This window comes from Hemicordylus capensis, chromosome 6, assembly GCF_027244095.1.
Source record: "Hemicordylus capensis ecotype Gifberg chromosome 6, rHemCap1.1.pri, whole genome shotgun sequence".
In the NCBI taxonomy this organism is placed as follows: Eukaryota; Metazoa; Chordata; class Lepidosauria; order Squamata; family Cordylidae; genus Hemicordylus; species Hemicordylus capensis.
The window spans coordinates 96,300,428-96,325,659 of record NC_069662.1 but is presented as its reverse complement, the minus strand read 5'-3'; the positions used below and the strand labels follow the sequence as shown (position 1 = coordinate 96,325,659).

Genomic DNA, 25,232 nt, shown 5'->3' with positions numbered 1-25,232 from the left:
GGTAGACCTACTCTCTGAGGTGGACCTCTAAATCTCTGGATAAGAGCAAATTTGACTAACTTACCAAGGAAGGAGTTCCAGAGGCCCAAACACTCATTTGGATTTGTCCAGGTCCCTGGATGGACTCTGGGGGAAGCCATACCCACTCAGGGGAGTGCCTGTGGACATTTCTGTCAACTGGGTTTTCAGGACCCTCGGAGAACCACCAGTGAACTCCCAAGCTTCCTGGCTACCCCTACCCAGCCAGTAGAGCCCTGTCTGGGTCTGGTGAGTGGACTGATTCCAGGTCTCTCTCTGAATTGATGAGCAGCCCCCTCTCTCCCCTGGCAGTTTGGGAGGAAAGGGGTGGAGTCAGTTTTGTGGTGGGAAGTCCCATGCACTGGGTCCTGGGAACCCTAGAGTGGCCCCCTGTGCCTGGCACTATGCCTTAGGGCTGGGAGGGGTGGGAATGGCTTGGCTCTTCTCTCCCACTGGGGAATGGGAAGAGCTGGGATGGCCCATGCTCAACAGTGGCAGACACTCTGCTGTGTTGCTTAATCGAGACAAGGTCTCTGTTGCCACCATGGGAAGGGCCCTCCATGGGCCAGCCTGTGGGTCAGTGTTTCAGGTGGAGTGGATACCTCCCCCCCCCCATGTGGTGCCCAGAGTGAGCAAATTCCAAGGGGGCCTTTCCCTGACCTGTTCAGGGGAGGCCATGCACATTCTGATGGTTGGGGCCGATCTGATTTTTCAGCGCCAGGGAACTCTTGCCTGTTGGTGCATGGTGCTTGCACTCCCTGACCTGCTGCTGTGGATGTATCCTTTGACAGCTCCCAAGTTCCTGTTCCTCCTGCCCTTCCTGGAGTAGAAGGCTCTGTTGTCTGATCCACTGTGCAGTGGCCTCCTGTGTCCTCCTCCTGGAAGGGAGAGGCGAGGTGGGGCTTCCAGGTACCTCACCTGGGCCTGTCAGGTAACAGCAGCACAGCTACCTTGTTGATCTTGCCAGTATCATACGGTTGTCTTAAAGATTAAGCCATCCATGTCTAAGTACACATGGGCATTACAGTTAAACTGCGAATGACTCATTAAATCAGTTATGGATGCAACCCAGGCTTGCCCAGCTGCTTTGGTGACTCTAGATAACCTTGAATCGATCACATGCCCTTGTGGCAGCTATGACATATTCAAATGTTTGCCTATCAGCTTTCAATAGTACTTTCTAAGCCTAACATGGTGAGTAATGGAGAATCAGGGTTCAGTTCTGGAGAAGGAGCCTGAAAAATAGCTACCACATCCAAGGAAGGCAGCAGTTTCACAAATTACCCATTCCTAACCCAGTGAGGTTGTGACAAAAAGTATCAATACAGGACTCTTTTGAGACCTTGCAGTTGAAATGATTGCATATTAAATCCTTTAGCAAGGATCAATTGGAGGGCAAATCTGGTGCCAGCCACCATGGTAATTTGAGATGCAATAATGTGTATTAAATTTGCTGCAGTTAAAATGCTCATAGTTGGATCTTGGGATTGAGCTGGCATTTTGCCTCAGGGTGAACTATCGCATATCCCAGCCCTTGCCCCTTGGTGCTCCCTTGATACTCTTAACGTGTCCTGGGGGTCAGAAGCATCTATTCTATTAATTCTCTTGGGTATGCCTTGGAATGTGCGTCCCAGAACCCAGCTGATTGGCTGGATGGCGGATGCGCCTGATTGGCTGAGGCGCACCCAGGAGGATTGGTCGCCGCGGCAGTGGGTGAGAGGTGGTGGTGGGCCCAGCCACGGAGGCAAGGCCCAGGAGGGAAGAAAGAAAGTGGGTGGGGGGCAGAAGTGGCAGTGGGGAGGAGAGGTGGCTGGGCCCAGAAGCGGAAACTGGGGCAGAAGGTGGGGGGAAAGATGTAACCACTGGCCCCAAAGAGTGCACAGATGCTCTGTGTGGGGTAGGCTAGTTTACTTGGAAAAATTAGGAGTTCAGAGCAGGCCAGTTGACAGAATATTCAATTTAGGAATAATGGAATAGGTTCTACTTTCTTGGTTTTTTAAACTGGGACCTTTATTAAGAGGGACAGCCAAGGGCATTCATATTGTGCCACTAGAGGTGAAATTCTAGGACTGGTACAAGATGAACCAGAGCAAAATCATTTGTCAATCATGTTTTCATTAATCAAGAATGAAAGTCTGAGGTTCAAAGATGATCAGATACCATCATGGTTTCAACCATAAATGATACCGACTGTCAATCTGGTAGCATTATTCCCATGATCCACTAGGCAGTTTCCAGGAAACCAAAGTCTTTGGGTTCGGGGGGAACAATGGTTGTAAAGCTGAAACTTAAAGGAATGGATGGAAGGGCACCACCAGGAGTATAGCCTGCAGCTTAATTTGCCTCATTACAGGAAATGTCACCTGGCCTGGACATGGAAAGAACTGACAGATTAATAGCTCCTTCTCAATTCTGTGGGTGGTGATGCATGGCTGTTCATAGTTGGTGGAGCAATTTGTCTAGTTAATTCTGATAATGAACTAGATTCTGGCATGCTAACTAGTTATGTGACCTGTGAGCAGTTGGTATCTAGCTTCTTAGAGGGACAGGTAGTGTTCAGCCACCCAAGATTAAGCAGTAGGAGGTCTGTGAGAAGCCCTTAGATGTCCAGGGCTGCACATGTGCTACATTGACTGGCTCTGCATGTTTCTACCCTCTATTGACAAATATGGGTGGCCTCTTGAACCCCATATGTGATGGAGATCGGAGATTGCAATTATCCCCCATGAACAATGAATTCCCAACAAGTGCAGGTAATAGGCTTGCATTGATTAGAGGAAGTCATAAGATTTCTGTAGGTGAACCTGTGGAAGGATCATTAACAGGATTAGGAAGGTGAGAAAGACATTTGCCTTCTGCTCTGCTAGGACACCTCCCTCGGAGGCTGGTCAGTGGAGCCCACCCATGTGTGTGGATGGACTGCTGCTGGCTGTCACCCCAGCAGGGGGGAGGGTTAAGGCCCAGGTGGTGTCACCTGTGTGAGGCTCCCCCATCATTGAGTGCAGTGTGGCTGCCACCATTCTCTGTATCCTCCCTTTGGATAGGGATAATGGGAAAGCGCATCCCTGGTGGCAGAGCCAGAAAGCAGGTAGCAGCTGGCCAGAGAGAGCTAGCACCCTGCCAGACGGCATCCTAGTGGCCTCTAAGGCTGCCTCACTGAGAGTCAGATGCCCACCTGCAGTGTGCTGGCTGTCTTGCCAGGGAAACCCTTGGCATGCTTTCTCTGGCTCTCGGGTGCTCACCAGCAGGGTGCTGGCTCTGTCAGCAGAGGCACCCTTGGAGCACTCTCCTTGGCCGGCTGGTGCCCGCTTATAGAGTGCTGGCTGTCCTGTCAGGGGTACTCTTGGAGCTCCTTGGAAGTCAGTGCCTGGTGCCATCGTATCTTTCTGATCCGTAGCATGATCCATTGGACATTCATAAGCCTGGGTTCTGTGCCTGCACAAGACCTCACGGGTGGACTATCCGAGCTCCTCATGGCACTCATGCACCTGCCCCTCATGCTCAGTGTGACCATTTATTTTGACAGTTGGAGTGCCCTTCCTTTCTAACCACCCAAGTGTTCGCCTTGTTGGCTTGGGTTCCTCGGTTATATTGGTTCCTATAAACCAGGCCTGCTCAACTTTGGGCCCCCAGGTGTTTTTGAACTACTACTCCCATAATCCCCAGCCACAGTGGCCAATAGCCAGGGATTATGGGATTTGTAGGCCAACATCTGCAGGAGGGTCAAAGTTGAGCAGGCCTGCTATAGACGGAGAGAGTTTTTGTGAAGCGCTTTTGATATCGGACTGTTTTTTTACTCTTTTCCTGCTGAACAGACTGGTTTTGCTGAAGAATTCATATTTTTTCCAGTTCGACAAGTCTAATTTTAGGTTTCTCTTATCTCAGTGGACATTAGACATTCAAGCAATGTAAGGATTGTTAAGGAAAGTTGCCCTCAGCAGATTAACATGACTCCTGCTTGCTCTGTTTAGGCAAGGATCATAATACAAGGACCTGCCACATTTGCACATCCTTTTCTTGCCTAAAAATAATAATCATTATTTGTTAGCTGCCCCATAGCAAATTGTTCTCTGGGTGGCTCGCAAAAACACATGAAATCACAACACACACACACCCAAAAAACAAAATACAGTACAAAACAATTCTTCCATCAGAAGTTCAAAGAGACTTTGGCTAAAGTCACAAACATTATTTGCTAACATCTTAGCACAGCAAAGCACTTGGCAGAGGCAGAGCCATGTACACTGACTTCTGCTGTTTCACATGCAGGCATGCATGATTACAGTCAGCAAACCTACAGCCAGACATGAAGGAAAAAATTGAGGGCCTTCCCTTTGATGGGAAGGGAAATAAGGGATTAAATTTGGGTATCCGTGGGTGGTGTCCGGAAATGACCTTAGAAGTCATCTCCAGCTGCCATTTTGTGGCTTGTTTGTATTAAAAGATTCAAATTTTTTGCCAAATTTCGGGGACTTTGGGGCTTGTGCGGGGGGGGGATCATTGGACTCCTGGAGGCCTGCAGAGTAGGGGTGTGTCTGAACCGGTCCGGCGGCCATTCTAAAGAATGGCCGAACTGCCGGACTGGTTCGGCCCTGGCTGGTCCGGGTCCGGGTGGGGGGTATGTCTTTAAGGGCGGGAGGGCTTGCTTACCCCTCCCGCCTCTTTGCCCCCTCCAGCGCCCGTATTTAACAGAATAACGGGGCGCTGGAAACCAGCCGCCCCCACCGCCGCCCCCCCCCCACCGCCGCGAGCAGATTTAGCCCAAAAACTACCGATACCACTGCCGCCGCCACCCGCCAGCCCTCCCTCCCTCCCAGCCGCCCGCCCGCCCGAGTCCTCACCCGATGCTTTGTAAATAATGAAAGGAGCTACCGAACAGAGCTCCTCTCGCTAGGAAGTCCTGCAGCATACTGAAGCTTTGCGCGCGCGCGCATGCGCACACTGCAAAGGACGCCGATCACCAGATGCCCGGTCTACCCGGCCTTTTCCCGGCGGGTAGACCGGGCATCCAGCAATCGGCGTCCCTTGCGGCGCGCGCATGCGCATGCGCGCAAAGCTTCAGTATGCTGCAGGACTTCCTAGCAAGAGGAGCTCTGTTCGGTAGCTCCTCTCGTTATTTACAAAGCTTCGGGTGAGGACTCAGGCGGGCGGCTGGGAGGGAGGGAGGGAGGGCTGGCGGGCGACAGCGGCAGTGGTATCGGTAGTTTTTGGGCTAAATCTGCTCGCGGCGGCGGGGGGTGGCGGCTGGTTTTCAGCGCCCCGTTATTCTGTTAAATACGGGCGCTGGTGGGGGCAAAGAGGCGGGAGGGGTAAGCAAGCCCTCCCCGCCCTAAAAGGAAGGCCCCCCCTTCGGGTCCGGTCCAGACTGCTCCGGACCGTGCACATGTCTACTGCAGAGCATGGTAGGGCACTTTATTTGGCCTGCCTTTGAGGTGGCTTCTTTTTTGGTGGTATTTCTGAAGTCTGGGAATCTAGCTCCCGCAATCCCATTGCTCATCAATGCCTCATTATCTGCGGTTTCGTTACCCGCAGTAATTTGCAGGAACAGAACCCTTGCAGATAATGAGGTCCTTCTGTACTAAACAGCATTTTGGATGCTTTGATTGCTCCAACGGACTCCATTCCAACTTCCACATCCATAAGACTGGCAAGCTATGCATCTGCATGGCAAAACATAACATGAGATGCGTGGGTACTGTGCATTGTCAATGCATTGGTTATGCAATAGAGTTCAAAACTCTACCTTTTTTTCTAGGCATAAAATATACTTCTGCAACATCTACTCTAATAGAAGAGGTGAAGGTTTTGTTGGAAAAAAGTGCTATTTCCCTTGTGTGGTAGATTTATCAAAGAGAGGGTTTCTACAATCACTACTTCCAAATTCCAAAGAGGGATGGAGGAATCTGGCCCTTAATGGATTTAAGATGGCTGAACAAATATATTAAAACTGGAAAGTTTCATATGATAGCGCTGCAAGGTATCCTATCCCTCCTTTACAAGGAGGAATGGCTTGCAACATTGGATTTGAAGGACGCATACTTCCATATAGTACAGAAAGTACTTGTGATTCACAGTAGGAAATGCAGTGTAACAATATAATATGCTCTCACTCGGATTGTCAACGGCTTGAAGAATTTTTACAAAGCACATGAGTGCGGTCATAGCACATCTGAGGACGAAGGATGTTACAATATTTCCTTTTCTCAACGATAGTCTCATAGCAGCAGGGCAGGGAAAAGAGTTACATTTTCAAATTGTATTCTGTTGCACCTTCTGGAAGAAGTCACATCTGGACCCTGTGAAAAGAATACATTGAGTTCACCTTAGACACACAAACAAAAAGGGCACACTTATCAGAAGAGAGATACCTGTTGATAAAAGAATTAGTTCAGAATTTCTGGGAGAAGTCTACACAGAGATCACATCAAAATTCAACGGTTACTGGGGCTTATGGCCTCATTCAATGCTACTGTCCAATGTGCTCGTCTAAGGATGCACTCTCTTCCGTTATTATTATTTTTATTTATTCCATTTATATACCACCCTTCCTAAAGAGGCTCAGGGTGGTTTACACTAAAATAAAACACACATTATAAAACAATTAAAATAAAACATTTGAACCAGATTAGAATTAAAATTAAAACTAGATATCATTAAAAGCCAGGCTAAAAAGATGGGTCTTCAAGCCTCTACTGAAGGCCTCCAAGGAAGATAATTCTCTTAAATCCACGGGGAACGCATTCCACAACCCATGGGTGACAACCGAGAAGGTCCAATTCCAGGTCTTCACCAGATGAAACGATGGCACCTGAAGACTGGTCCCTCCTGATGGTCTTAATGAGCAGTAGGGATCTTGTAAAGAGAGGAGGTCTCTCAGGTAACCCGGACCTAAGCCTTTCAGGGCTTTAAAGGTAATAACCAGTACTTTGTCTAGAAACATATCTGTTTCTCTCTGTTTTCAGACCCAATGTAAACAGTCAACCAATGAACCTGCAGATCACTGTATCAGTTCTATACTCCCTGTGTTGGTGGACTCTGGATAGAAACAATCTGGAAGGGTCCCGTTCAAGATTCCAACTCCTACTGCCAGGGTTACAATCAATGAGTCACTCTCAGCTTGGGGGTTGCATTGTGGGGGTTGCCAAACACAGGGAATATAGGCAACTCTATTCAGGAAGTTTCACATAAATTTTCTGGAACTATTAGCTGTTTCTAGGCATTAAAATCTTTCCTACCTTTTAAGGAAGGGTGGTTCGGATAGAACTAGACAATACTATTGCCATTGCCTGCTTGAACGGACAAGGGGGTATGATCCCCCGTTCCCTCTGCACCCTCAGTGTTCATTTGTGGAACTGGTGCATTGTTCATCACATTTACCCAATTGCTCTGCATATAAAAGGGATAGAGAATACTCTGGTGGACAATTTGAGCAGGGCAACAATGGGCTTGCAGTATTACGAGTGGGAGATTCACCCAGAGTACATAACAAAAATATTTAACTCCTGTGGCATCCAACACTGGATCTGTTTGTGATGGAACAGAAGTGCCCCAAATATTGCTCCAGGGCAGCTCTGGGGGAACATTCCAACAGAATTGGGGGAACGGACTGTTGTACATATTTCCTCCTTACCCACTGTTGGGCAGAGTAGTGCCCAACAATGGGGTATAGTGCCCAAGTTTAGCGTTACCACGCAAATGGCCAATGTGCAGGTGCACAGCACACACCTGTGTTCGCCATTTATGTGTCTGCAAGGAGGAACACTGCAGTCCCGTGCCCGCACTTTTTGGGAGAGCGCTGGTGGGGTGGGGGCTGGAAAGTAGACAGCACCTTCCCTGCCCCTTAAAGTAAACCCCCCCCACCCTCCTGGGAGTGCATGGAACCAATTATGTGCACTTCCCTACTGTTGACTACCTCAGAGTTCAGATCTACTGTCCCAGGAAGAGGGTCAGATTCTACAACTCAATCTAAAGACTCTAAAGCTGACAGCTTGGAGGGTTGGCTTCTAGATAGAATACTCTTAAACAAGATAAAAGTTTCCACTAGGTATAATTATGCTTACACGTGGAAGAGATTTAAAACATGCACGGTAAAGGGTTTCTCTCCTGGCCAGGTACTTTTGTATTTGACAAGCCTAAAAAAACAGTGGCTTGGTAATGTTTCTCTCAAGGTTCACTTGGCATCAATATCCTCAAAACATAAGGGCTGGGAAGAGGATGGTAGAACTGTTGTTTTCTTACACAGAATGCAAAATATTTCTGAGGGGGTTAAATAATTTCTGTCCTCCAGTTAGCCTATTGAACATGGATTTTCTCATTGGTTCTTTCCACTCTGATTGCACTACTTTTTGAGCTAGTGGCTACTGTTCTTATGTTATATTGCTTTTCTAGTGGCCATAGCTACTGCAAAGCTCTAAAGATTGATTCATCTTATACTAGTTTTTATCCTGACAAGATGCTCATATGGACAGAACCCTTGTTTCTTCATGAAGTGCTATCAGATTTTCACCTGAATCTGGATATAGTGCTGCCCACTTTTCTCAGAAACCCTACTACGTCTCTGGAGCAGTGTTCCCTCTATGATGTGTGTGCACATACAAGTTTATGTCCACTCTGCTAATTTTAGACCCCGCTCAGGCTGAATTAGTAAGGCCCCACTCTGAATGCACATGCACACACACTGCCTTGATACTGCCACCCAGAACAAAACATTCTTCACATAGATGGTGGGGGAATAGAGAGATCACTGCTCTGGAGATGTCCTTACATGCATTGGATGCCCAAGAGGTCACTGCTACTTTACTTAGATTGGACTAAGGACTTTAGTAAGAATAAGCAACTGTTTGTAGCCTACAAAGGTAGATGTAAGGGTAAGCCTATATCAAGGCAACTAATGTCTCATTGGCTGGCAGAACTAATATCTTTAGCATACAAATTTCAGAAGATAGAATCACCATGCACAATTAGAGCTCACTCTACTAGAGCTTTTGCTAAACCGGCAGCACATCTCTCAGGTATTCTAACTGAAGACATTTGTAAAGTGGCCACCTGATCATCAGAGCTGCCTTTTGTGAAGCACTATGCAATTGACCTTTGTTGTGCGGTGGAGGCTAACTTTGGGAGAGGTGTTCTGAAGAGAGTCTTGCAATAACTTACTGCTCTCTCTGCCTGAGGAAAGCTCGCTAAACACCCAGACTTATGAATGTCCAACATATCATGCTACAGATGAACAGGTTGCTCACCTGTAAAATATGATCTGTAAGTGATCCGTTGACCCGCACATCCGCTATGCAGCATTAAGTGCATAGAAGGAGATTTACCTATGCTCTCTTGAAGACTTGGTGGTATGATTGCCAGAAGCAGGTGGTCATCCAGGAATTGAAGGAATGGTGCTCCACATGCCAAAATAAATGGACACGTCGAGTGTGAGGGATGGTGCGTGAATGCCATGAGGAGCTTAGATACTCCACCCATGAGGTCCTATGCCAGTACAGAACCCACTGAATGTCAGTGGATCACTTACAGATCATGTTAGAGGTGAGCAACCTGTGTTTTTTTTCCTGCAGGGCACCCCATGGCTGTAGGGAGAGTCAGCTACCCTAGCATCTTTAAACACAAAGGTGCATCATAGCAGAATGCAGCAGCAACCAAGTACCTGGCTGGGAGTTTGTGGTGAAAGGGGAAAGCTCCCTGGAGGTGGGCACTTGACAGCCAGGGACCTCCAAAGCTGCCCTGGGAGGCAGAGCCAGCACCCTGCAGAATGGCACCCAGACGGCCAGAGCTTGCCTCCAGACCTGCAGGCTCTGCCACCATGGCCAGCCGTGGAATCTCCCTGGGAGCCAGGTGTCTGGTTCCGTCATATATTTCTGTGGCATGGAAATTCCATGGCAGCAAGGAGGGTCTTTAAACTTAAAGTTAGTTGTGCACATAGTGGAATGCAGCAGCAATCTGGGAGTTTGGGGTGAATGAGTCAAACATTTGCTTTTGGGGAAAACAAAAGACCTATAATAATAGCCTTGATAGCAAGGAATGCTTTAGGCATGGGGTGTTACATCAATAGAAAAAAGTCCAAATATTGTAAAAATAAATAGGATTTGTTTCACAAAGGAAAAACAAATGAAACAAAGGTGTATCCTTTCCAAGTAACACACAGTTCAGAACTCAGTCAGTTACACTTTCCATCTTATAGTCCAAGTCCCTTTCTACCAGCCTCCTCCTTGGCAGTCCACCTCCAACTGCTTCTCCTTCCTAGGTTCCGAGAGCCATGGAACTCTCCCTGTCAATCCCAGTACTCGGCAGTTGCCACACTAACCTCCAGACCAAGCCCAAACAATTGTTAACCAGTGAGTAGGGATATGCAAGTCAGCTCGAGGTTGTGGTGGCTTGCACTTGAACTGGCCCAGCTTGAGGGCTTGCCCTCAAGCAGGCCCAGGCCCAGTTCGGCTCGAAGTTGAGCCAGGCCGGGCCAAAGAGGGTTTCCTGCTCTCTCTCCCCACCCCCCTTTTCTTTTTTAGTATGTGTGTGTGTGTATTATATTTGTATTTTCTTTTTTTGATTTGATTATACTATACGTTTTAGTTTTAATTATTTTAAATAAAGAAAACATTTGAAATTTTAATTAAATGTTTAAATGTTTAATTTTATTTTTAAAGAAATGTACTAATGATCAAATTATCAAGGGTGAGAGGAACTCAATCTTTGAAATAGCTACACCATATTATGAAGCAACTTGCAAATCTGAGTGTTTGTTTAGTGAACTTTCCACATCTTTGTATTTCAAATGCTGTCAAGTGTCAACTAGTGTTGACACTTCTACTTTACTTAGATTGGACTAAGGACTTTAGTAAGAATAAGCAACTGTTTGTAGCCTACAAAGGTAGATGTAAGGGTAAGCCTATATCAAGGCAACTATTCTTGCAATGGAAATTAGTGTGTTAACCTGTAAATTGTGTTAACCTGGTACATCTTTAAACAGATCATGTAACATTAGAGGACAAAATGTTCAATTGTTCTCTGTTGCAGCAAATATCGGATGAAGGCATAGCGGGTATCTGTAGAGGATGTCACAGACTCCAGTCACTATGTGTCTCTGGTTGTACAAACCTTACAGATGCTTCTCTCATAGCACTTGGTTTGAACTGTCCAAGACTGAAGTGAGTATTTCTCAGATTTTATATTTGTGAGTGGTGTTGTCTATCTTCTGTCTTGAATTAGTGTTCATGGAGATAATGGATACCGAATACTTTTCTGCATTAAACTGCATGACTTGTAGTAAAAGTTGTTACTACAATATTTTGCTGATGTTTTTAAAGGTTCAGTTATATTCAAGCATACACATTATTGGAAACCAACTGAAAAATGTAATTTAGATTAGACTATGATCTTGGAAAAGCCAGTTTGAATGCATGCTTTTTGATAGGTTGTATTTAAGAGGAACATTTAAGTGGCATCAGTTCAAATGCCAACAAGGTTTGTGAGATGAGCAGCACAATCCTATGGATGTTTTCTCAGAAGTAAGCCCTACTTCTGTGTTCAGATAAGTATGCACAGGATTGCAGCCGAAGTGTCTTGTGTTCTGGGGGGTTCCTCTACACTGGTTTGAAAATAGTCTTTCTCCTAGGGCAGATCTCCTTCAGATGACTCTGCAATAATTGGTTTTGTTTCTAGACCTGATATGACTAGCATGGGTCTGTAAGGGCATTTGGATCAGTAAAAATGTTTAGGGGCTAGTAACGTTTGTAAGACTGCTCTAGTAGTTGGTGTGGAAGGCAATTTAAATCATAGAAGGCCTCATAAGCTTACACTGGAAAAATATGGTTTGATACCACAATATACATCATTTCTACAGTTGAAATTTTATCACTTTGAAGGGGGCAAAGTTACTAATATGAAATTGTATGGGAAAGCAAGTCTTTTTCATTATTTATGAAATTAAAATATACATAATGATTAGATTGCTTATACAGTGTGGCTTCCTCTATGAAAAATATATGGAGTTGCTAATTAAACCTCTGAGTATTGTGGTCTGTCTTTGGGCCTTCTTTCATCCTTTTCCCTTGCTTTCTTTATCCATTTTGCCAGGGCGTGTACACTAATGCGTTTCAGCACTGTGGGAATATATAATCATGTTTTCCCCCTCCCCCATAAATGTAGAACTCTTTAAATATCTAGAAGAATGGTAGGCAAGCAAAAGCCCTGCTAAAGAATCACTAGGCATTGAGACATGAGCATAGTTTGGGGATAACCTTTCTCTTAGGACTGCAAGGGATAACATGGTAGACTCCATTCCTTATTGGTACAGGATAAACCAGTACTTTTAGACACCATTAATTAGAAAAGATAAAAACCTACACCCTCAAGAAATGGGATAGAAGGCGAGCAGCATCGTCATTGGGACAAGCAGAGTCCGAGTGCACCCATCTACCCTTTCCCCATAGAAATGAATGTCATGCACTAGTTTATGTGGATGAAAATAAAATGTACTTGGGGGCAAGATATGTCTCCCACTTCTAACACTGGGTAGCTCTCTCTCCTCTAAAAGGTAACCCACAGGGAGCACTCAGATATGCTTCCTTCACCCCCTTGTTGTATATGGGCTTTTTCTCCATCCTTTTCCTGCCCACACAATTGCAGACATTTACTAGTCTTTAACAAAATTGATACTTATTGGCAGTTCTGTTTGTTGTGAGTCTCCCTCTTCCTGATATTGTTCCCCTCCCACTTCTTCTTAGGGTCTGTTTGTGGAGGTGAATTTTTCTTTGCAATGTATTTCTGCATTATTTCCCTTAAGGTGAATATAGAAAGGTTGGTGCATTTTATATTTTGTTTTCTAATTTTTGTTTTCTGATAGCTATGATTGCAACCTTTTTGCTTTCTCTCTGCTTTTTTCCCATTTTAAAAATCATTACTGTTAAAATTAGTCAAGGGATATGCCACGCAAAACCAGGAGTTAATCCCCCCAAAGATCTCATTCTTGAGCACACTGTAGCTGCAATGTTAAATGCCGAAACACCTCTTTAGCAAGATAAAAAGGGCAATCCTGCTGTAAAAGCAGACTCTTGTGGCTAGGAAATATTGCCATTACATCAATAAGTAGTTTCTCTTCCCTCCAAGCAATTGAGGCTTTCTTCAACTTATTTTCTAAAAAATTTCTAGCCTTTCCAGGAACATAGACTCCACTCCTCCGATCTGTTCCTTAACAATAGAACTGCTGCTAGTAGCTTAAAATATCAAACTAGGATGTGTGGGTTTGAATGGTTCAAATTCAGAACGAGAAAAGTTGGTATGTGCAAGATGAAATAGAAACTAAAGGCTTATTTGTAAATTTTAAAAGAGGTAGTTGTGCCCGTTCCCTTTTAATTTGGAGAAAGTCAATAAAGTAATAAACTATATGAGATATACTGCAACATATTACTATCCTTCCATTGCAAGCCATCATATCTCTACTGTGTCATAACTTTCTACTGTTAAATAGTCTGAACCAGTATCTTGAATTGCACCTGAAATGTTATAGCAAGTTAGTCCCACTGGTGCAATAGAGTGAAGTATAGCCCTAGTACAACCAAACCCAGTAAAGAGGCAAGCTGCCAGGTTATGCAACAGCTGAATTTTTCAGAGGGTAGTTGGGTGCATACTAGTTTAGGAGCACATTATTTTAGTCTAGCCTAATCATAGGAAGGCATGGATTCATGGGCTAAATCTGGGCTGCTCAACTTTGGTCCTCCTTTAGCTGTAGGCCTCCTGGCTTGCAACTCCCATAATCCCTGACTATTGGTCACTGTGGCTGGGGATTCTGGGATAGTGTAGTCCAAAAACTGCTGGAGGGTTGATGCTGAGCAGCCCTGGTCTAAATGTAACAAAGGTGATGTAGGCACATAAGACTAACCTGAAATTTGAGCAGGTTATGAAGCCCAGAACATCAGAAGACTATTGATGCTCTGCGGAAGATGGGGTGTCTGTACCCTATAAATGAGAGTTCAGATTGCCTGCCTCATCACAGTTGCGTTTTTGTTGATTTCAGCCTTGTTAATCTCCCTTGGCCCAGTTAAAATGTTTTCAGGTCTAAAATAAAGGAGCTTTACAATTGTTGTAATATATTGACATAGAAACACATTCTTAGCCATATTGCAGGTTCTGAGGTTAGCATCTCCATTGCCAACAGAGATGGTAAAGCCATTTTCTAGGGCAGTGGACACCATTGTTGCTGTGGATTCATTCCTGGTTCTGTTGTCTAGTGTCAGCATAAGGACTTGCTACTAATTATTCTCAACTCTAAAAATAAACATTGTTTTTTCAGGATTTTGGAGGCTGCAAGATGCTCCCATCTCACTGATGCCGGTTTTACTCTTCTAGCACGGGTAGGTAAGATTAATTTTATTATTACTTTTTATTCTATTCTTCTGCTAAGTAGCTTTGACCAGGATTTTAGCCTCACAGCAGTTCCTTGGAACAGGTTAGGCTAAAGGATAGTTCCTTGCCTGAGGTCACTTAGTGAGCTTCAGTGTTGAGTGGGGACATGTGACTGGGTTTGTGATAGCTGAACCCACCCTGTCCAACAAACCTTTGGCATCACTGACATAGGCTCTTGAAAAATATGGGTTTTAATAATACATCTTCACATTTACCTGATTTTAAGAGTGGTGGGAGGGGGAATCTTATTCAAGAGAGTTTGATAAGGTAAGACTTGAAATGGCTGTGATCTTTGTTTTTGCCCAGCTGTACATCAGGGTGGAGCTGCCATGCTTGTACTGATCCAGTACCCTTGAAATAGTGACTGGAATTTCAGTAAGGCCTAAAATGTTGAGGATATAGTGTGTTGCCTGGGTGTGAGAAAAAAATGGTCCCAAATAGTAATACATTTTCCATTTGCATTGTTCATCGTTTATAATACATGTGAGTCCTATACAACAGTGTTTCTCAACCACCGGTCCGTGGACCAGTGCCGGTCCGCGAAGCGTTGGGTACCGGTCCATGAGGCATCACTAATAAAAAAATACCCCCCACCCAACAAAAAAACCAATTTTGGGCTGGAGGGGGCCACTGGGAGCTCTCCAGAGCTCATTTCCAGGCAGCCCTTGCTGCTGGATAACATTCATTTCACTTCCTCAAAATGAACATTATCCAGCAGCGAGGACTGCCTGGAAATGAGCTCCGGAGAGCTGCCCACAATTGTTTTTTGAGGGGTGCCTGGGGGTGGAGGCGCGGGGGGCAACCCCCTTACTAACGGCTGGTCCAGGAAACTGTGCATGAATAATATACCAGTCCATGACTCCAAAAACGTTGAGAAGCACTGCTATACAAATTATGAGACTGTCATAATAAATGTTAAGTTTAGTCTCGTTTCTAATTGTGGAATGTCTATTCTAACTTTTAGAATTGCCATGAACTAGAAAAGATGGACCTAGAAGAATGTGTTCTGGTGAGAACCATTTCTGCACAAGGGCTGTGCATCATTCATTCATTCATTCAGTTGTAATGCTGCCTTTCGTAAGGCATCCCAAGGTGGTTTACAAAAGTTAAAATACAATAAAAATTTCATAGAAATAATAGTTAAAACTTTAAAACCAGTAAACAGTAAAAACCATCACACACCAAAAAAACAAAACCCATTGAAAAGATAAACAGAAGCAGAAAAGCTGAGAGATCTGGCAGCCCCTAGGCAGGTAAAAGCCTGAACAAATAAGAAGGTCTTTAGTTGTTTATTTAAAAAGCAGCCACAGATGTCAAAGAGCAGACATTCACTGGGATCGCATTCCAGAGCCTGGGGGCAACAGCAGAGAAAGCCCTGTCCTGCTTGCACAGCAGTTTAGCTTCTCTCAACATCCGCACATGGAGCAAGGTATCCAGGGTCCAAACTGTTGAGGGCTTGAAAGGTAATAACCAGCACCTTGAATTGGATTTGGAAACAAATTGGCAGCCAGTGCAGCTCTTTCAAAGTATCTGTAATATGCTCCGAATGAGCAGTTCCATAGAGAGCCCCCAAGCTGCACACTTGCTCTTTCAAGGGGAGTACAACCCTATCCCAACTGGCTTTTCTGCTGACCAATAGCACCTCTGTCTTGTCTGGATTTAATCTCCATTTGCTAGCACAGACTGAGCCCATTGCCACCTCCAGTCCCCGGTAGGGATGTGCATGGAACCGGTGACTGCCAGTTTGAAGGTTGGGGAGGGGATAGCTTTAAGGGACCGGGGAGGGTGCTGCTCCTCCCACCACCGCTGCATTTTCCCTGCCGGCACTGTGTTAAAAATGGCTCCATGGGGCGGCACACACACTGGATTCTTCTGGGTGTACTTCTGGTCCAACATGCACCGGGGTGGCAAGGAGGTATGCTGTCACTCCGCAGGACCGTTTTTTTTAACACAGTGCCAGCAGGGGAAACATGGAAGTTTCATTCCCAAGGCAGTTTCAGTCCCAAACCCAGGGCGAAAGCCAGATTGAAAAGGGTCTAGATAGTCCATATCATCCAAGACCCTTTGCAGCTGCCACACACTCTTATCACCTTGCTTTAATAGGGAGATTTGAAACAGGCTGATAGTTATAAAAGTTGGTGGAATCAAGGGAGGGCTTTTAAAATCATGGTCTTACCACTGCCTGCTTGAGGCTTGGTGGCATCTTGCTCTCCCTTAGTGAAGCATTAATAATTGGCCCCAACCACCTACCTATACTTTTACTAGCCATGAAGGGCAAGGGTCCAGAGTGCATGATGTTGCGCACACACTGCCTAGGCTCTTGGCCACTCCTCGAGCTGCACTAACTGAAAAGAATCCATTACTGTTGGACCAGATGGTTCCCGAGGCACATCTTCTGGAACTGCCAAAATCCTGAAGTCCAAATCGGCACATATGCCAGTGACTTTTTGCAAAGTGACATGCAAACTGGTCACAGTGGGCTGCTGCTGGTTCTTCCCCCATCACGTGGGGGCCTGTGTGAAGCAGTGACTTTGCTACATGAAACAGCTCTGCTGGCCTACACTGGGCAGATGCAATAGAAGCGGAGAAAAAATGTTTCTTTGCTGCCCCCACTACTACGGAGTCGTCCCTGAAACGGGCTCTAGCCCGTGTTCAGTCAGATTCGTTACGAGTCTGACTCTAGCTGTCCGAGTTGTTTCATCGCCCTAAGCTCCAAGGAGAACTAAGAGGTGGAACAGGCTCCACCAAACTGGAGAGGGCATTTAGGAGCGACCATGTCAATAGCCCAGGCTGTCTCCACATTCCAGAGATTCACCAGGGCCTCAACAGAGTCACCAGTTCTGGACACTGGAAACTCTCCAGGTCTGGAAACCGAGCTGATACATAAGCCTTTGGGGATGGACCATTCTAATTGGTCCACCACCCCTGTGAGGTTCATTGAGGCAGTCGAACTAAAACCTCACCAGATCATGATCTGTCCATGTCAAAGGAGTTATAGCAAACTCCCCCACCTGCAGATCATTCAGTTCCTGGTTGACAAAACCAGGTCCAGCGTGTGTTCCACCATGTAAGTAGGGCCCAATATTAGTTGAGATAGGCCTATGGATATCATGACGGTCATGGAGTCTTGAGCTGCTCCTACTGGGGGTGGCGGCTCTTTGTGGACATTGAATGCCACACTCTTGTTGTAAACTGCCCAGAGACGTAAGTTGTGGGCGGTATAAAATATGTAAAGTAAAAATAAATAAATAAATAAATAAATAAATAAATAAATGCCACTTCTGAGACCACCCCCACGAGCTCAGGCAGAGAGATTGAGGTGCAGCAGGGTGTTTGGAACACCAACAGAATCCCTGAGGGTGGGCCTATCTCAAAGGCCCACCCTCAGGGACAAACACTCGATATCCTGATATTGCCTAACTGGGCATCTGGAGAGGGAAATGGACTCATGATGGCTGACCACAACTCCTTCTCCCTGACCCTCAAGGCGGGCTTGCTGTAGGATCATGAATCCTGGAGGGGAGAGTTGGGAGAGGCCCGATCCCCCAAGCTTGCCCAACTAGGTCTCAGTCACATGTACCAGGTCAGCATGTTCATCCACAGTTAAATCATGGATGAGAGATGTTTGTGCATTTACTGGCCTGGCATTCAGACCTGGCATATATATTATGATAAATATATAAAATTATGACATACTCATTTCCAGCAAAAACTTGTAGACTACACAGATTTATTTTTGCTCACTGTTGTGTTAGCCACTGTTCTACATGTAATCTATTTTTTTCTTTTCTTTTCTAGATAACCGATAATACATTGATACAACTTTCCATTCACTGTCCTAAACTGCAAGCACTGGTTAGTTTCTTGTCACTTCCTTGTCTGTTAAATGTAAAATAAACTCATTCCATTTGCTGATAAGAAATACTCTGGTTCATCTTGTTGCTAGGGGAGTCTTGGAAGTAGGAAATCTAAGATCACATCCCTGCTATTATGTGGAGCACAGGCAGTTTCAACAAAATACTATGCGTCAAAGGTTACCCACTTTCTGCACATGGAAAAGCAGCATTCTGTATCCTATATGTATAAAATCTGCATAGCTTTGCTTATTTTGCATGTGTCAGTCATGGGGAAGGTCAAGGAACTATGCTGGACAATCAAGTTGCTCACCCTCTGAGATTAGTTGGAGAGACTCTGTTCCACGTTCTGTTGCTAACACAATGCTGGCCTGGGAAAGGGCCAACTTCTTTGTAATCTCTGTGCCATTCACAGGGCTTCTACACCTGCACAGAAGCTGGTCAAGAACCTTCTATAATTTCCCATCAGTCCTTTTTTGGTAGGAAACCTACCCTCCAAACTGCCCCTTTTAGAGGATGCAGTTGCCACTATCCTCTCCATTCTTTTTTTGGCAAAGTGTACCTCGTCCTTGCCCTGTAGCTTGAATGCTCTTTTACCTCCTCTTCTTCCCTAAAACAAAAACTAGAGTTTTTAGTTCTTTGTTCCCTTTCTTATTTTAGGTTCATTCTTAATTTGCCTAACTCTGTCTTTTTGTTTTGTATTCTTGTTTTGTCCTCTACACACCCCACATCTCCATCCCTATCCTTCCCTGCCCAGTTGTGATCCTGATCTCATGGCTGGCAAAGTAACGTTTTAAAAGTGCACCTCTTGTAAGGCCACGTTACCTATCTTGAATGGCCACTAACAATATTTCCTTTGCCTGAGAGAGGTTCACATGTCAGCATTGTCTAAAATTTGCCAAACAGGTGAGAACAAATAGATCGTCTCACCTTCATTTGTTTTTGTGTGGGGAAAAGCTCTGTTGGCAACAAATTCATTAGCTGCTCAGAAAGATCAATGTACCAGACTCCATCCAAGCATCTTATTTATTATTTTTATACCACCTTTGTTCAAAGACTCCAAGGTGGCTAGCAACAAGATAAAAACAGTAATAAAAATTCAGTAAAGACTTGTAAAACAAGAACACAGCTACATTAAAAAGAGAGCCAGGGGGCACTCATTAGCCAAATGCCTATTTAAAAAGGGCAGTCTTCATCCATGCTGTCGAGCCGGTTTGGCATTCCCCAGAGAATGCACCAAACCAGCTCATGCACGTCCCTATGGATCACAACTCAATAACTGGGTGGGATCATGCCCTCCAACTTCCTCAATAACAGGAATTTGTTAAATAAAAAATGTGATTTCCTCAGAGGCAGATAAGAGGGCATTATTTATCCTTTGGGATAGACCTCAGCAGTAACAAAAGAAATGAGGATGGGCTCAGTTTGAGTCATGAGACCTTACTGGGACACAACCTTCTAGGAAATAACACCCACCTGCCAAAGGCTACATCAGCCGATGCAAACACATCCACCTTGTAGTGTTTAGTGAAGGTAATAGCAGTTCAGATGGAATGTATACCAAAAAGGAGAAAAGGTCCCACTAAGTTCAGGAGGATGCCAGCATGGCTAACGAGTAGAGTCAGGGAAGCTAGAAAAGGGAAGACGACTTCCTTCAGAAAATGCAAGTCCTGCCCAAATGAAGAGAACAGATAGGAACATAAACTCTTGCAAAAGAAATGCAGTGAGACAATAAGGGATGCTAAAAGAGAGTTTGTGGAGTATATAGCTAGAAGTGTAAAATGGAATAACAAAAACTTCTTTAAATATATCAGCAGCAGAAAACCTGCCAGGGAAGCAGTTGGACCCTTAGATGATGAGGGTGTGAAAGGAATTATTAAGGAAGATAAGGAGATTGCAAAGAAGCTGAACGAGTTCTTTGCATCTGTCTTCATAGCAGAGGATACTGACCATATACCTTCTCAGGATTGGAGGCTGAAGACTGGGCCACTTTGAGGTGATGAGAAATAGTATTCCAAACTGTCTTGAAAAACTAAAAATTAACTTGAACTTTTAGAAAGCTTTTGACAAAGTTCCCCACCAAAGGCTCTTGCGTAAACTTAGCAGTCATGGAATAAAGGGACGAGTTCATGTGTCAATTGGCAACTGGTTGAAGGATTGGTAACTGGTTGATGGACAGGAAACAGAGGGTAGGAATAAATGGACAGTTCTCTAAATGGAGGGAAGTAAGAAGTGGTGTCCCTCGGGGCTGTACTAGGACCAGTGCTATTTAACTTGTTCATAAATGCTCTAGAAGTTGGTGTAAGCAGCAAAGTGGCCCAGCTCACAGATGACCCTAAACTATTTATGGTAGTGAAATCCAAAACCGATTGTGAGGGGCTCCAAAAAGATCTCTCCAAACTGGGAGAATGGGCAACAAAATGGCAGATGTAGTTCAATGTAAGCAAGTGTAAAGGGACACATATTGGGGCAAAAAACCCCAACTTCATGTATACGTTGATGGGATCTGAGCTGTCAGTAACTGACCAGGAGAGAGAACTTGGGGTCAACAGCTCATTGAAAGTATTGACTCAGTGTGCGGCAGTGGTGAAAAAGGCAAATTCCATGCTAGGGATCATTAGGAAGGGGATTGAAAATAAAAATGCTAGTATGCCTTTATACACATCTATGGTGCGGCCACATTTGGAGTACTGTGTTCAGTTCTGGTTACCATATCTTAATAAGGACATTGTAGAACTGGAAAAGGTGCAGTAGAGGTCAACCAAGATAATCAGGGGCTTGGAGCACTTCTTTATGAGGCAAGACTATAGCATCTGGGGCTCTTTAGTGTGGAAAACAGGCTACTATGGGGGAGACATGATGGAGGTGTATAAAATTATGTGTGGAGTAGAAAGAGTGGACAGAGAGAAAATTTTCACCCTCACACAGCACTAGAACCAGGGTAAACCTATGAAACAAAAATTCAGGACTAACAAAAGGAAGTACTTTTTCACACAGCGCATGATTAACCTATGGATTCATTACCACAGGATGTGGTCACTAGCTTGGATGGCTTTAAAAGGGGCTTAGACAAAGTCATGGAGGACAGGTCTATCAGTGGCTACTAGTCTGGTAGCTATAGGCCACCTCCAGCCTCAGAGGCAAGATGCCACTAAATACCAGTTGCAGGGGAGCAACAGCAGGAAAGAGGGAAAGCCTTCACCCCTGCCTGTGGGCTTCTTGGAGGCATCTGGTGGGCCACTGTGAAGCAGGATGCTGGATTTAGATAGGCCTTGGGCCTGATCCAGTAGGGCCAAGTTGCACTTATGTTATAAGGTATGAACAGAGGCGCCAGTGGTGGCCCAAGAAATATCCACCGAAGGTGCCCAACTATGGAATGCTGCTGAAGTTGTAGCCCCTCATAAAGAATGATCTGTAATCCCTAAAGAGAGTTCTTTCTGAATAGCCTTGCAGACTATGGATTCTCACAACCACCTGGAAAGCTTGGTGCTAGACACCTTTTGCCCTTTATGCTTGACCTGGTAGGGTATAAATAGTGCCTCTGCCTTACAAAATTTTCCCTTCCTATCCTAGATAAAAACAAATAGCTCTTTGTAGTACAATCTGTGCAGCCTCTTCTCCTGAGGATGTTGCAGATCTGGACAAAAGGATGGAGGAATAATCTCTTGGGACCTATGCAAGAGTGTGCTAACCTTTGGCCCAAGGGCAGGATCTAGACACAGCATAACCTTGTTGGGATAAATGCTACACAATTCAGATTTAAATGATAAGGCCCCATTCTCAGAGACTCATCTAGCCTATGTAATAGCCATAAGGAAAAGAGTTTTAAGAGTAAGCTCCTTAAGTGGCACCATAGCCATAGGCTCAAGGGGCAGGCCCAAGAAGGCTATAAAGACCCGATTCACATTCCAATTAGGGTAACAATGCACCATCTGGGGGTTCAACAATGCTATGCCCCTGAGGAAATGTTTTATGTGTCTGTGTGAAGTTATAATAAACTTTAATAGCCACCCCATAACAAATTCTGTGAGTGGCTCAGAGGAGGAGCTTGCCTCATGATGAAAGATCTGTGATTTGGTACTTCCTTGTCTGTTTATGTAGCCCCTTGTGGATATATTGTCTGTTCTGATCAGGAGGTGTGTGCTCTGGAGTTCCAACTGAAAGCCCAAGAGAGCAAGATCTAAGTGATTCCATCAACAATCATAAATTTGGGTTCTGCACCTGCGCAGATCAACTTCGGGTAGAACACATTAGCTCCTCAAGACACCTTCAACCACCTCCTGCACGTGCCCTGCATTACCTCATAGTGGGGATTAGGCATCCTCCTCTCAGTTTCTTTCTGGCCACCTTAGCGATCACATCTTCTGATCTTGTCAGCTCAGAACCCATTCCTTATTAATGCAACGGATCACGATCCAGATACTATTATAGCTAATATCTCTTCAGCGGCTTGAAATCGGTGCAGAACGACTATTCTTTGCTTTCCCCCATTAAAAAAAAAGATAATTCTTATCAATTTTATGGACTTTCAGTTTGGAACGGTAATGACATACGAGAAGCTTTTACGATTTTATCTTGGTGATGGCGGGATTTACTGGCTTATCCCTGGACTGATTTTGGTTATTCTTCTGTGTGCACTCCCTTGTTCATTTTTCCATACCTCCCAAGAGTGTGAAATCTAGGGAGAAGACCACCTTTAAAAGGTGTGTAAACTGCAAGAGGAAACTCCCCTCGACGGACGGGCACCAGCTCTGTTTGTTGTGCCTAGGGGAGGGCCATAGTACAGCAGCGTGTGAAATCTGCTTCTCTAAGCAAACTTTAAAGAACAGGGCTGCACGTCTTAAGGTTGCTTTAATGGAGCCGCACTTTGCCCCAGTAATTTGAGTTTGACCTAGAAGACCGCACCGAGAACTGCAGTTCAGACGCAGTCTAAACTCTCGGTGTTGGAAACAGCTGCTTTGACCTCAAAGGAGGATGTTCCTTTTAAAAGACCAGCCTCCATGCAGGCAAGCCCAAAATGAAAGGACAAGCCGTCACTGGATGCACCTGCGGCCAAGAAGCTCAAGGATCTGGATTGTGATCCATTGTATCCATAAGAACTGGGTTTCTGCGCCTGCGCAGGGACCTCCCGGGCTGACTAGCTAGCTCCTCTTCGCGCCCCGCCCGTCTGCACGTGCCTTGCAGCTTCCGTTAGAATCTAAAGAAGAAACAGCATGGCCACCCATCGGAGGCTACTCCATCATTGGACTTACAATTTCAAAGGACACGACATAGTGCAATATCGCTTTTGCCAGCTCCGACTCCACAATAGTCACCGTCGACTCCGCACTCAGTACCTACAGTCTTGGTGTTGAAGCCGGGTGGCCACTCGAGCAAATCCCATCATCGTGAATGGCCTCTGTCGACGCCTACCTCAGCGTCAAAACCTACACCTCACTCAATCGAAAATATGAGAAGGAATGATCAGGCATCGAGGCCAGCTGAGCGGACATTGATCAACCTTGGCATAGAACATGAAATCTACATCGAGCAGAACATCAACACTGAACTAGACATGGGACTTGATGTTGAGCACTACGTCATAACCGAGCCAGATCCAGATATCGTTAAACTCCTACAATCAGGAGAGACTACCCCATCGACATCGACATTTCGGAGTTTCCTGACTCATCGACATCAAAGATGAAGAAGACTCTGACTAACATGTTTCGATACTGAGGACACCTTCGGTATCATATGTAAGCCTCTGTAGAATTCCAGGGTTGTTACCACATGGAGGCTAGGGAGACACTTCCATTACCTTATCCCCAAAGGAATACTCCTTGTTTAGAGAATGGCAATTACAGAGATGGCAGTCATCTCAAGCAGCAACACAAGTCATACCAGTAAGACAGCCTGTCAGAGACACCTATGCGAAGACACTGATTCCACAGCAACCAAAAGCTCAGATAAGGACAGTTTCAATTCAGGAGAGTTTTCCACCCTTACCAGGGGTACCCTCGCAATCTTCACAGACACTGCAATACTCAGCGATTCAGACAATTCAGAATAGTGATGAAAGAAGAAGGGATAGTAGAAAACTACCCACATCAGACGCTTGAAGCACGCAGGGTGGTTCCAACCAACCTCCTGATGATAGCTCAGACTCCTCTGACGAAGAAAGTTATGCTATGGACTCCTCCAGGTAGGGTTCAGACATATCCCAGAGTCCAGCCAGGATGTGTTTGTAGCTCCTTCCATTTCGCCAATGGAAGAAATGAAATGAAATCTTACCACCAGCAAATTGCTGAGATGGCAGAAGTACTGGTTCTGGTCCTGAAGCAGAAGACTCCTCCATGATCAGTGTTGGAGTGTCCACAGCTGGGGACAAAACTGCAGTGATCCTGTTGCAGAAACATTGTCCACCTGCCCTGCCCGGAGGAAAAGTCAAGGTTGGAATCTCAGCCAGGATTGTTGGATCACACCACCTCTGCTGCTGCATTGTACAAGTTATTGTCTTTTCCCACCTTCAGCCTCATGGGCATAGTCCCAGTGGAGGCTTCCTCCCTTTCCCTGTGGAGGAGGGGAAAAAAAACAAAAACCTGTCCCTACTAGGGATAAGGCAAGAGTGGGGAAGGTTAGAGGAATAACACAAAAAGGAAATAAACTAAAAATTTAAAATGTCACTCTTCAGCAAGCTCTTAAGGAGCACTGCTGAGAAGCCCTGTTTTCTAGCTGAAAGTTTGTGGAATGCTGGGTCCACTCCTTAGAGGAGTTAAGTCTAGAGGCCTGCCTCCTGGTCTAAGTAGGAGTGGAAACCCAAAGGGTAAGTAATGCCCTCCTACCCACCTCAGAGAATCAACAATAGAGCACAGTCTGATGCTCCTCCTATTCTAAGCAAGATCCAGACCATTATCCTGCCCACAAGTTGTTCTCCCCAAGATGATCCCAAGATCCAGTATATCTTATCAGGCT

The 25,232-nt window shown here is 45.3% G+C and overlaps 1 protein-coding gene across 6 annotated transcripts in view; it reads left to right on the top strand.

Moving 5' to 3' along the window:
* FBXL2 (F-box and leucine rich repeat protein 2) overlaps nt 1-25,232 on the top strand; it is a 104,305-nt gene that overhangs the window by 74,622 nt on the left and 4,451 nt on the right. For all 6 annotated transcript variants that reach the window (XM_053262514.1, XM_053262515.1, XM_053262511.1 and 3 more), the window contains 4 exons: nt 11,038-11,168; nt 14,312-14,372; nt 15,389-15,433; nt 18,223-18,279. In XM_053262514.1, coding sequence (XP_053118489.1) covers nt 11,038-11,168; nt 14,312-14,372; nt 15,389-15,433; nt 18,223-18,279 — 294 coding nt within the window. The remainder of the gene's footprint in view (nt 1-11,037; nt 11,169-14,311; nt 14,373-15,388; nt 15,434-18,222; nt 18,280-25,232) is intronic.